This window comes from Elaeis guineensis, chromosome 1 (assembly GCF_000442705.2).
Source record: "Elaeis guineensis isolate ETL-2024a chromosome 1, EG11, whole genome shotgun sequence".
In the NCBI taxonomy this organism is placed as follows: Eukaryota; Viridiplantae; Streptophyta; class Magnoliopsida; order Arecales; family Arecaceae; genus Elaeis; species Elaeis guineensis.
The window spans coordinates 159,040,700-159,053,871 of NC_025993.2; the positions used below are offsets into that span (position 1 = coordinate 159,040,700).

The 13,172-nt window shown below is 37.9% G+C and overlaps 1 protein-coding gene across 2 annotated transcripts; it reads right to left on the bottom strand.

Moving 5' to 3' along the window:
• Nucleotides 1–1,895: 1,895 nt before the first annotated feature.
• LOC105039314 (GATA transcription factor 20) lies at nt 1,896–11,439 on the bottom strand. 2 transcript variants are annotated; one of them, XM_010915425.4, is made up of 7 exons: nt 10,648–11,438; nt 10,431–10,517; nt 10,217–10,329; nt 6,766–6,894; nt 6,121–6,226; nt 2,334–2,405; nt 1,896–2,185 (listed from the first exon to the last, which is right to left on the bottom strand). In XM_010915425.4, the coding sequence occupies exons 1-7, from the start codon at nt 11,062–11,064 to the stop codon at nt 2,117–2,119; spliced, it is 993 nt and encodes a 330-aa protein (XP_010913727.1). In that variant the 5' UTR covers nt 11,065–11,438; the 3' UTR covers nt 1,896–2,116. The 2 variants fall into 2 exon arrangements, with proteins under 2 accessions (XP_010913727.1, XP_073101792.1); XM_073245691.1 differs by lacking the exon at nt 1,896–2,185 and adding an exon at nt 3,383–3,423 and having other exon boundaries at nt 10,648–11,439.
• Between the last annotated feature and the right edge of the window lie 1,733 nt (nt 11,440–13,172).

Sequence of the window (13,172 nt, forward strand, 5' to 3'; positions counted from 1 at the left end):
ATATATATATATAATACACACACACACACACACAACACATACACATATATATATATATATATATATATATATATATATATATATATATATATATATATATATATATATATATAATATATATATATATATATATATATATATATACATACATATACATACATATACATATATATACATATATACACACACACATATACACACACATGTATATATGATCTCTCTCTCTCTCTCTCTCTATATATATATATAATTATATATATGTATGTATGTATATGTATGCATGCATATATGTATGCATGTATGTATGTGTGTGTGTTAGAAGTGTGTATGTGCGTATGTATGTATGTATATATATATAATTGGTAATTCTATTTTTGATTGATAATATGCATAAAATTATTTTACTTTTTTTTGGATATAGAATGGACGTGTATGGTTGGGTATGGGCGGGTATGGATTGGATATGGGGAAATGGGTTACCACGGGTATCCCGAACCCGTTGGGTATGGAGATGGGTATCTCTTTTCTTACCCGATTGGGTATCGGATAGGGTTTGGATATAGGGTATTAAGTTCGGGTTTGGAGATGGATAGTATACTACCCGACCCAAACCCTACCCATTGCCAACCCTACCCATATTGTAGCAACGTTCAACCAACCTCTTCAATTTCTTTCTTGTTGCTTTTGGGACAAGATGGTTGAGCAACAATCAGAGAGGAAGCATAATTTAAATCCAATGTATGATAAGGACAAAACCATGTTCTTCTTAAGTTATGGTCTGCTTGAGATCGGGCCTATATTTGTCAATCTTGATGCTTGGCAAGCTACCCACTGATCAATCCAATGCATGACATAGGACTATGATATACTGTGCAAGACGTCCCATGGATAAAATGGGCAACCCCTGAACAGTCAAAAACGGTCCAATAAGCATATGACCTACAGGTTCCTTTAGGTTGTCCAATTTATCTATCGGCACGTAATATAACTTTTAGCATACCAAGATACTAGGCTAATTTCCTCATTCCAGGTCCTGCTGCTAGGGAGTGGCACAAAGAACTCACTTAAACTATGGCAATCGTGCTCCCTTTCACGATCAAACTGACGTTGAGTTGTACGGGAACAAAGCATATCCAACTTAAAAAGTCCAGATGTTGGCTCGAAGCCCAACCATGTCATAGAACATAATCATAGTATATATATCATTCCTATTACCATCCTACATCAATCCCTTCAAATAACTGTAGTCACATGCGATGTCATATAAAATTTTCTTCTGTGTTAGTTGGCTTGCTATAAGTAGTTAATAGATCTTTCAACCTTGCCGCTAAATTATGCCACACTAATAGTAATCAGCTTCACCAAGCCGCAAATTTGGAGATGACAAGCAGCATCTATTTTGGTCTCAGAGAATAAGCTTGGTTTACCACCCATCATCTCGGAAGAGTTAGTTGCCTTCCACCCTCCATGAATCAAAGCATTCAGCAACACACACGATCACCAATGGTGACTTCTGTTATGGTTGGTCCACAGATAATATCTCAAATAAAAAACGACAGCTATCCCAATTGAGGAATGGTTTCTCGGAAGAAAAAGAAATGTAGTGGCCCATTTACAGTCACAAGTTTTTCTGACTGGCAATTGCAAATTTCAAGAAAATTATCAGGCACTTCCATTATTATCCGATGATGCAATCCTCAAAAACATGCAAGCAAATAAATTTAAAGTTTTATTCTCTACTGAACACCACACCATATAATACCCTCAGTTAAATATGAGGATACTAAGCAATCTGCCCCTCAAAGTTCACGAAAGGAATCACAGATCAAGTCTGGTAGTTTTTAACCTCAGATAAACAACGTGAAGTGTCACATATCAGTTTGAGAAAACTAGAATGTGTAACTGTGACTCTTTCCATAACAATTAAATTATTATCAAAGTTACAGTCTTAGGGACCACAAAAAACAAAGAAAATTTCTATATCTAATATTCTGATAATATTGTACATACATGTGTGACAATATTCTACAATCTTGAGAAGCCATTAAGGGACGAGTTCCCCAACTAAATATTCATATCTTCATTGGAATCCTTAATGCCAAAAGCACGGGACTTCTCACGACGAATCATGACCATTGGCAGTCATCGCAAGTGGTTCTGCAGCTCCTGATTCAGCAGAATTATTCTGGAGGGAGAAAAGGCAGTTCAGAGAAATAAAACGGGAAAGGCAGACTAATTCAGTGATTCTGAAAATAAGGCGCATGTCACACACAGAAAGGACCACGGAATGAAAAGGGATTTGCAAACACTTATAGCGACAATAAACTGCTTACCCCTTCCCTGGGTTCCGACAAGGCATTTGGAATGGCTGGAGATGGATTTTTTGAAAGATCCCTCATTATTCCCTGCAGGTCCCCAAAAAAGTGCATATATTATGGATCCAGACTAAGCATAATTATCAACAGTCAGCGACTCTATCTATGCAGTCAGTCCAGCATTCAGAAAAATTTAGGCCTCCCTGCTTGTGTCATGCAACATACGAGTAACAATTCGCTTAAAAGAGAATCGGTCAGCATGACTTTGGTCAACTGGAAGTAGGAAACCAACCCAGAGCAGAGCACAAAACAGCCTAACACCCACATATGAGTGCATCAATTAACCCAGAACCTGTCAAACGCCAGCAGATACAGAACGCTACTCAAAAGGAAAAAGATGTCAAAGAATTCTTTTGAATCCTTGCAGCCCAAGAATCCTGCTTTTACAGGAAAATCCAAAATATAACAAAGATATCTCTAAGATTCCAGTATCACCTAGTAGTCTTTAGCTTCCACTGACCCACTTATGAAGCATATATAACACAAGAAGTATTTTAAGAAACACCTGAGAGACATTTATGCCTTTATGAATTTAAAATCCAATAGACTTATTAAGATACAAGACATGCTTCTTGTATTAGTTAAATTATTCCATGTTTCAACATTATAGTTACAGATGTTTACAGATTTATGTGTGATATTTTTAAAACAGTAAAAATAATTATAAATTCTTGATGAGAAGAAACCTATCATTTCTCACCTGGCCATTAATAATTGACAGCACATACCTACACTAACTTCTATTGCTAGTCTAATCAATCCATTGATATTAGGGCATACATAGCCTTAATAGAAATATTTGGTGAACGAGGATCCATAGAGCCAACCTCGAATGGTTGGCAAAAGGGTCAATGCAACAGTTATGGTACTAATATAAATTAAAAGATACATAAGCAGGAACATATCTTTTCCAATATACATAACATGCTAACACCTCATATTTATCGAGTTTGCAGAACATAAAAAACTTTGTACAATTGAACCAGACTCAGAAAGGGAACACCTACCAGTTTAAGCCAACACCAATATTCTGCTGTGAGGCCTAGAGCTGTCCTCCAAAAGGTCTTCAGTTAGAAGAAAATCAAATAACATAACAAGGATAATCATGGTAATCAATAGCAATTGTACCAAGGGCAAAGATCCATCAAGCTGGAAAAAATCATTGGCAATTCAGAGGTCAAGAGACCTGGCTTGTTTAAATAAGCAACATAGCCATTTGATGATCTTACCAAGAAAACTTGATTAAAATAAGATCATAAGATGGTATCGGCACATACAGCAAAGACTTGAGGGGGCTCCCATAATGGAAGGAAATTTAATTTGTGTTGAAGGTTTAAGAAAAGGAGCGGAAAATGAAGACCTAAGATAATAAGATGGAGGTTGTGAGGAAGACATGAAGCAGCTCAGAAGTAACCTGAGAGGTGAATTCTTGGCAAATGAGGATCCATAAAGCCAACTCCAATAGTTGAGAAAAGGCTGGATAATTATGGTTATGCATATGGTTACTTTAATCAAGAAAACTCAAGATTTTTTGCCACCCATTTATGATTCTCTGTACTTTTTCAGATGTAAAAATGGGAACTTCAGGCAGAAAGTAACATGAGCAGGATTCCCCACAGGTAGGGCTCCACTAGAACGACTAATACAAAAAGCTTTCACTAAACACTAAGATTAAGACTAAACGCAAGACTAAAAACAACAAATGTTACATAAGAAGCCAGATCTAATAGACAGCTAGCTTGTTCTATGACACCTTGCAAAATAAGAAAATTCTAGCATAATTCATAAGCATTATGACTCTTTTTGAGGGAAAAGAACTATGTATTAATCGAAAAAGATATTTGTGCTTACATAACTAGAATGTAATATGAACTAAAAAAAGGTTGCCAATACTATAAAAGGAAAATTTACCAAACAATCAAAAACAATACCACAAAGAGGGAACAAACAGGACAGACTTTCTGTATTCAGATGCAGTTATGCAAGAACTATTAACATCACATACAAGCTTGATAAAAATAATTTTTTACATTCACTGTCATAATCTCCATGAAAGATTGGAATGGCTTCTAGGTTTTATTTTATTTTAAGTTCCTCTCTTGCCTAAAGTTGTATTAGCCAGAAATTGGTTTTCAAGGGGTAACATTAGATTGTCATTCGGCCTTGAAGATCTGCTCAATCCTTCCAATGAAGACATCTTGACTTAAAGTTGTTCTCCAATAGCAGAACCATTATAATGGGAATGACTTAGATAATGATGATGACAATGATGATTCCAAATAATATTATTAAACCAATAGCCACACAGTACATCTAACATCAATATACATGCCATGTTCATGACATCGACCATCATAGAATTTTTAAGCAAGGCGCACAAAACTTACTATGTGACAATAAGTTCAACCAACTTATCAACCAGAAAGCATCTAAGTCAAACCTGTCTTCAACCCACATGTAATGCAAGTGATACATGGCAATAACTTGTATTTCCAAAAGGACCATATGAATTTAAGTGATGACAACTTCTACAGACTAGGCTTTATGACATGATAATGCCCTGATCACCTCAACACGCACTCCTGTTATATGCACAGCTAGGAATTCCACATCTAAAAATCAAAACAAGTGATGTCTTGTATTATTGCCTGTTAACTCCATCAAGGATAGATACAAGACAGGTCTTATGAGGCCACCCCCTTGCCAGGCCTGAAAAAATTTTTGGGCTTCAAGCCTCAGCTTGGATAAAATTATACTAGGTCTAGCCTGATCCCAGTTAGAGCCCAAACCCCTTAAACCCTAAACAGGTCCTACCCAAATCAAGCTGGGCCAGGACCAGCCTGAATCAAGCCCAATTTGGCTTCCCTACGTGGAAGCGGAGGGGGATGAGGGTGAGAAGCGCGAAGGAGGGAGGGGTAAAAAGGGTTAGGATTACGGTTTTAAGAGAGAGAAGACAACGGAGTTGGGGATCGTGGGAGGTGGCAAAGGTATGAAGGCGAAGGAGAGGAGGAAGATGAGAAAGAAGGGAAAGAAGGAGGGGGTGGAGCAGACGTAGGGGAGGGAGTAGAGGGAGCAATTGGAGAAGAGGCATGTGGCATAGGAGAGGGAATGCTTGGAGGTGGTGAACAGGAAGGTGGCAGCAATGGAGGAGGAAGAGGGGGTTGGACAGGAAGGCGGCAGTGGAGGAGGTGAGGGTGGCAAGGGAGCGAGAGTAAAGGCAGGGAGAGGAGGGGTTAGGAATGGGCAAAGGGGTGTGGGTTGAAGAAACTAGGGTGCACCATGGTGTTTAGGTGAGCTCTAAGGAAGCTAGGGCACGCCACAAGGGTGGGGGTTTAGAAAACTAGGGCACGAGCTAAGGGTCTAGGTTGGGCTTCAGGCCAACATATTGAGTAGAGCTCTGATCTGGGCTTCAGGCTCAAGCTTGGGTTTCTATCTGCATTCAAGTTGTGTCAAGAATTGCCTGAACCTGGCCCAAAACTCATTTGGGCTTTGGATTGCAAAACCGAGCCCAAGCTCAATCTTTATAGGATAAGCCCAAAGAAGCTTGCCCAAATTGGGCCCATTCTGAACCCATTCTGAACCAAAGTCTTCTCTGAACTATTCTCTTTCATTAATTAAAAAAACAAAAGAAAAAAAAAAAACTTCAATGCATGCTTTAATCATAAAGAATAAAAAGGAACATAGGAAGCCAACATTAAAATAATTACCAGCAAAACAAATATATTGTAAAGTCCAGAGTTCCAACCTTATTTGCCCACACTAGTCCACATGCATTGCATAAGGTCCTCGGTCCGTCAGGTCCACGGCGCATCATTGGTGTAGACTTTGCACTAATGCCACAATGATGGCATCTGATTATTTACAAGAAAAAACATCAAGATCAGATCCTGAAAGAATAACTGTTTTCATAAACTCAATCAGAAAAAAGGGAAGCAATTAAAGTATATTGATGTTCCAAAATTAAGTCAAAAATAACACATGCATATATAACCCACAGTCAATTACAGTAATTCAAACACATGGAACACCTCTTTAAACAAAAAAAAGTAGTGTAAGTCACGAAATTGCTCGACCCAGAAGGGACTATTATTTAAGAATTGATTACTGTTTAGTGAATCATCAGGATGGCATTTTAGAAGCAGGAGATGAAATGTAATCTAATGGAAAAGACTGATGTCAGATGTGTTGACAGGTCTAGCCTAGCATCCAAGCAAAAACAGGTTAGGTTTGGTTCTCCACCAATGGATACCTGCCCAAGGAAGCCCACAAATACAACGTAATTCTGGAATCTGTCTAAATATATCTGTGTACCTCCCAGTTTAGCCGTATCCACAATGCTGCTAAGTAAAGAGCATTCTAGTCAAAGATACATGACATTTCAAAAGCTTACGCAGACGCTGCAGGTGGCCGATTCTCCTGTGAGCCCCATTGTTGGGTAGTATCCCAACTGGTCACACCAGATGTTGAATCTTCAGGCTTTGATTTGGATGATATGAATTGGCCCTTGTTTCGTTGCATCCTGAAATCAATTAGGAAAAGAAGCTAATTTCACAATAGAACATGTATACTAATAATATCAAAGGCATCAAAAGATGCTCATTGAACTTTACCATGCAATGGTAAGAAAATGTAAAGCCTAACTATATTTCTAAATATCAAGACCATTAGATGTAATAAATAAGAAATGGACAACAATGGAATACAATTAGTAACAAAAGAGAGAAAAAGAAAACTTAAAAAATTAAATCAGCAATATCAACTAGCCTATGAAAAAGGGTCAGAATCAGTGCACAATAATCTTTTAAAAATAACCAAATGAAATGAGTGATTTACTTGGATTGTGATGTCAAATATTGGTAACTATAATGGGATATAAGTTATTAGTTTTTGAAGATGAGTAGGTATTAAGTTCATTGTCAACTTAACATTTCTGGCTCTAATCTCGTGAAAAGGTATTGACATTTTGGTAGCAATATCATATCATGATTAAAAGTTAATGTTTTCTCCAACAAATATTGTTTCTAGCATCATATATACATCTATGCTTGAAAAGATCCACTTATCAGCTTCTTCACACAACAATCAACCCAATGCATAAGCTTGCAAGATTATCAAAGATCAACAATAACAAGACACTAACTTCCATTCGATAAGAACATCACTGGTAGAAAACAACTACGATGAAAAAAAAAGTAATCACAAAAGCAAGCTCCTTTAACAGATCCTGATGCAATAAAAAAAATAAAACATGGATCTGAAGAATTCAATAACTCAAAGACTTGGATTCATCACACCAAAGGTCCAAAACAGGAGTGCTTTTATGAAAAGCTTTTAGGTCATCAAGTTTTACAATTTCCATGATGCATTCAAGCATACAAAGGTAGATTAGATATTTCACTTTTATTTATCTTTTAGACCTCAAAAAGGATTCCTGGTCAAAGTATGTTTCCTACTCAAAATCAAATTCGTAGGCAGATTAGGACCCACTGATACTTTTCTTTGGCTTGAATATCTTAAAGCAAGCTTTTAACTTTAGTTTTCTTATAACCTTTGGATTATTTTAAAGGCAATCTCTTTAACAAGTTTCTGAGTCCATTTTCCTTTTATGGATTATTATTTGTGCTGGATTTGAAGCCTATGGGGATGTGCTTAAGCTATTTTCAGGGTTATCTATAAAAGGCTCTATAGAAATGCATTTTTTGTGAAGTAACAAAATTTTTCAATATCTTTTGTTAGAAGTGCAAAAATAGTTCTTATCTTGTAATTAGTGATTTAAGATTTTTTTCGCTCTTAGTTGAATAGCACTGATGGTGAAATGCCAATATTTTATCTGGCAAAGAAAATCCATGAAAGTATCTCCTTTAGAAACTAGCCAAAATATAATTTCCAAATGAAACCAAAGCAAAACCCTCTTTAGGTAAAAATTAATGCAATTTCAGCATCTTAGAGCAATCATCTTCCAAAACACAACCAACATAATGATAATTAAATATGAACTATTAACAAATGGAGGTATAAAATGATGATAAAAATAAAAACAAGGTGTTCAAGGGAATGATGCAGCCTGTTAGGTGAAGCATCATGAACATGGATAACAAGCCCTGATTAGGACTAGGGAAAAGGTTCCCTAAAGAAACAACATAGAAGTATATGTTTCATTGTTGCAGCAACCGTAATGCAAACAGATTCAAGTGATACCTCATGCATGTCTCTACCATCCGTTGTTCCTTCTTTGCATGCTAATCAAACTTAAAACCAAGGCTCCAATAGGGCTGCAAACAAGCCAAGCCAAGTTTTGGCTATTTGGCCATGGCTCAATCATATCAATATGGTTTACAAGCTTGGTTCAGACTTGAGCTAACTCAGCTGTATTGATTCACATGCCAATGGAACAGGGAAACAAACCAAATCTAGGTTCTGCTTTAAAAGTCAATCTTTTTCTAGGTTGAACCTTTTATGCAACAAGTGTAAAATGTAACAAAAGCGCTGTATATTTTCTACCCAACATAGTATGAATGAAATAGCAACCAAGCCTGGCCAGTTCACAAACATCTCAGTGCATTAGGATAAAACTTTTGCATGATTGGGCCCTCTCTTATTGTCACCACAATTGTCATAGAGTTTCATGTGCATCAAAACCTATATATCCATTGATCCTTCCAGATCCTACCAATAAACTCCATGAGCATCCAACAAACCAATTACTGTAATTCAATAGATTTCCATGTTAACCTTGCCAAAAATACAAGACTTCTTTTCTAAACTTTGGAATCAAGGCAAGGAATAAGCATTTAAAGGAGCTGGGGAAGTTTCATTAGTTAAACATAAAGTGATGTAGTAGTATGAGCATATAAAATGACAATATGAAGGTGCACTAGCAAAGAGAGGTAACTGAATTTGTGTTGAACGATGTAGAAAATGAGGTAAAGACCTAAAATTACATGAATAGAGGTTGTACAAACATGGAAAAAGCCTGACAGGAATGCTTGGCAGATGACGATCCATAAAGCTGAACCTATACAATTTGAAAAAAATGGATGGTTATGGTTATGGTTATGGTTATGGTTATGGAGGAGTGCGTGTGTGCGCATGCACGCCTCTAAGAAAGGAAGCTTCCTTACTTCATTATTGTCAAAAATTCTATCAGGTCTCCTAATGAAGACATGGAGCATCAAGATAAACATGTAAGGTATTGGGTGTTCCATTTTTTTCCTCCCATAATATAGGGTTTGCATCAAAGTGCAACTTGGACATTCCATCAAAATCTTGAGATCTAATTTCTAGTTTAACCACGAGAACCACATCATGGTGATTTGAAAGACAATGACCAACAATCTTGACCCCACATCAATCTAAAGTTAGACATATGAAAGTATGAGATGCCCAATAATTAGCATAAAGTTTTTTGAAAAGAAATAATGAGACGTTCTTGTCATATCTGTCCTCACTCTTTGTGATCAGTTGTGCACCTACTATCAAGCATCATCTCTTCCTAACTGCATGCATGCATGCATACATACATGGCAACATCATATCAAGACACGTTCTTCAAAATAGTAAAATGCATATTTAATGACAGCCATCTAATTTTATTTCATTACCAAATTACTAGCCAATCGCTCAAAAGTAATTCGTAAACCACGTATTGCATGATCAGTATTAATACAGCCTAAGCAAACTTCTGCATATGCGAATTTTTCATTCAAAATTATAAATCTCAGCTTATGAAGATACTTGAGAAGAGGAACTTAAAGAGAAAAGCTAGGGAAAGAGGCCTGACACGATTGACAAATACATACAAAATGAAAGCAAAGCTTGTATCATATGATAAGTCCTCATACCTGAGGGCAACCTCTTTGCGAACATTGTATCGTATTCTCTTGTCAAAGTTTCGCTCTTTCCTCTTCTCCCGAAACCTCATCAGCGATGCGACTCTATGAGGAAAATTTGTGCGCTGTGGAACATCAAAAGCAACAGTGCCTATTAAAAACGTCAAAAGTATTGACAATATAACAAAGAAAAAGCTTGTCAGAAAAACAAAAAAAAAAGGAATACCTTGTTATGCATATGGGAAGATGATGGAAAAGAATTTAAAGCAGCGTTCATCTCGCGTTCTCCCAGCAACAGAAGCACGGCCTGAACCTGAAATTTTGATACCAACAGGAAGTCAGTAAATAGTTTGGGACATTCAAAAGGTACCCAAATTGTAAAGGTTTGATCTTTAGAAATTGAAAGAATGAGTTTAGAACATCAGATGTGGTAAAAATGTCACCTTTTCGGGGGAGACGGAGTCGAACACATAGACCTCACCCTGGAACGAGAGTGTAAGCTGGTTGCCACCGACTTGGTGGACAATCACCGCATGAGGGTCCCCCATATTGCTCGGATCGACCTGACCATCCGCCTCCATGCCCTCGCCATCCCCCCCCACATCCCGATCCTCCTCCATCCCATGTACACCGACACCGCTGTGGTGCTCCGCCTCCTCGTACTGCCGAAGAGCCTGCGCGTCGGCTGCGGCGATCAACTGCGACTCTCCACCGCCTCCACCGCCGTCGTCAATCTGTGCAGGCATCGCCACGACCGGGAGGACATGGTGGGCAGCCACCGGCTTATGGATGTGATGGCCCGCAAAGCGGCCGCCAGCCGCCGGCTTCACGTCCACTGGTGGGTTAGGGTTTTCGCTCATCCCTAACTCTCTCTCTCTCTCTCTCTCTCCTCACTCTCGATCCCTCCCCAAATCTTGAAGCCTTTGATAGAAGAAATGAACAAAAATTCAACAAATTGAAGATTGATCCAACAAAGCAGAACGAAAATCGTTTTTTTTTTTTTTTTGGTATACTCGTGGGATGGGACCGATTCCTCGGAAATCAAACGACGGAAGCAAGTCTTCTCCAAGACCGCATTCAATCAAGGTTTCCGGAAAGGGTTTAAAGAAAAGCCGATGCGGACACCCTAGATTTGGCGACCAATGATTGGTTCACCAGATCGGCGAATAGGGAACCCTAGAATTCGAGAGAGCGGGGGTTGGGCAGTGGAGAGGAGAGAGGAGACAAGAGGCAGGCAATAGAATATTACATGAAGATGCGCTTATAAAAATTTGTATGCGGTTGATATGATCCGCCGTCCCGTTCCCTAAAACCAGATCTTACCCACCCGCGCCCCCGCCCGCCGGAAATACCTTCGATAAGATACTCGCAGAAATCTACAAGCCAGATCTGCCGTCCAGGGATTTTACAAGAAGATCTTGACCGATCATTTTAGTGAGGGTCCCCTCTCCCCCGGATTCAAGTGCAATATGTAGCGATCTGGGTAACCATGTCGGACGTCCCACATAAAACTTATATCGGCACTTTATGAGGCCGTCCTCATATAAGTTTTGACACGAGATGTAATGACGTTGCCGCTCGTAATCGCAGGATCTGACCTCGAGCTATATCGTGTGGTCACGTTCATAGAAACTTATATGCGGAGACAAAAATTCACCGTTCGTTCGGTAAGCCCGCACCCATGGGACGACCGGCATATTTGGAGGTGCGCTTTTCCGATCAGGCTTGATCCCGGGTCAGATTTAGGTTCAGAAAATATTAAATTTTATATAAATTTTATATAAAATTTGATTAAAAATAAATAAAATTTAGATCCGAAGTCCAACCATCGGCTAGCTCTATTTTCTAACCTATTTTCATATAAATTTTTGAGAAAACTATGATTACCATCGTGGCACCACTGATTAGGAAATTTTTGGATTGCCTGAAATAGGCCTGGCAAGCCGGACGGACAGCTAGACCGGAAATTTTATTTATTTATTTATTTATTTATTTTTTATAAATATTAATATGATAATAAACATATTATAACTTGTTGGTAATATCTAAATTATTGATATTTAATTTTTTTTGATATTTTTAAATTTTTTATTAAAAATAAAAAATTGGATAAAAAATTTGAGGCTCGCTGCAGCCCGATTAAGAGACAGGCCTTGGGCTGAAAGATAAGCCCACAGAAATAATTTGTATCGATCTTTGGACAAAACCCGGCTGGGTCCGTGAATAAGTCTAATCTTGAGCATGGGTTTTTTTATGGTCTCTACGTGCCAATATATCGAAGCATAATTAAAAAGGATGGATGTGAGGTGACGAAGAATTCGACACTTCCTAATTTCACTCAGAGACAGCTTTGTTAGGGGTGACCTTAATTCATGAGAGTGCACCACAAATGCCTGCAATCATATGCAAAGTAGACAAATTGTTATGATCTCGTCTAATAAATTAATACACTTCTATTACTCGGTGGGTATGCCCTTTGTTTCTCTCACTTTAGCAAATTGAACAACTTAAGGTGTGTTTTCATTTAAAAAGGGACCCATGGAGACCATAGAGTGCCTCAAGGTGTGGCAAAATTTTCACATCGAGAGCCTTAGAAAACACGAAGACGTAAGGTATTTGCAATATATTGGTAGAATTGTACACCTAGGATGTTTCTAAATGTGCAAAATTTATATGCTTGTATAACTAGAGGAATTTTAGATGCATGTAACCATTGTATGCTAAAAAAAAAAAAATCTATATCAATGGCCATGACAAAATAATCGAATAGTCCCTTTACAGAGATTTTTAACTATTGACATATCTTCTGAAGCGCAAATCCTCTATGATCTTAGGTGCTTATCAAAATTTGCCATGTATCCAAGCTGTAGAAATTTTTTACAGCTTTGGTCGCAGAGGATTCATTGCTTTTGTCATCCGCTTGTTTTTTTTTTTTTTGGAATAATCACTATTTACCTGGTGTTGCAAC

Excerpts from the sequence above, each read along its gene's own strand:
- LOC105039314 (XM_010915425.4), bottom strand. The coding sequence starts at position 11,064 with ATGAGCGAAAACCCTAACCCACCAGTGGACGTGAAGCCGGCGGCTGGC. Across the intron at positions 6,895-10,216 it reads CGCAAAGAGGTTGCCCTCAG|GATGCAACGAAACAAGGGCC; the intron begins GTATGAGGACTT and ends AATTGATTTCAG. Across the intron at positions 2,186-2,333 it reads TGTCGGAACCCAGGGAAGGG|AATAATTCTGCTGAATCAGG; the intron begins GTAAGCAGTTTA and ends TTCTCCCTCCAG.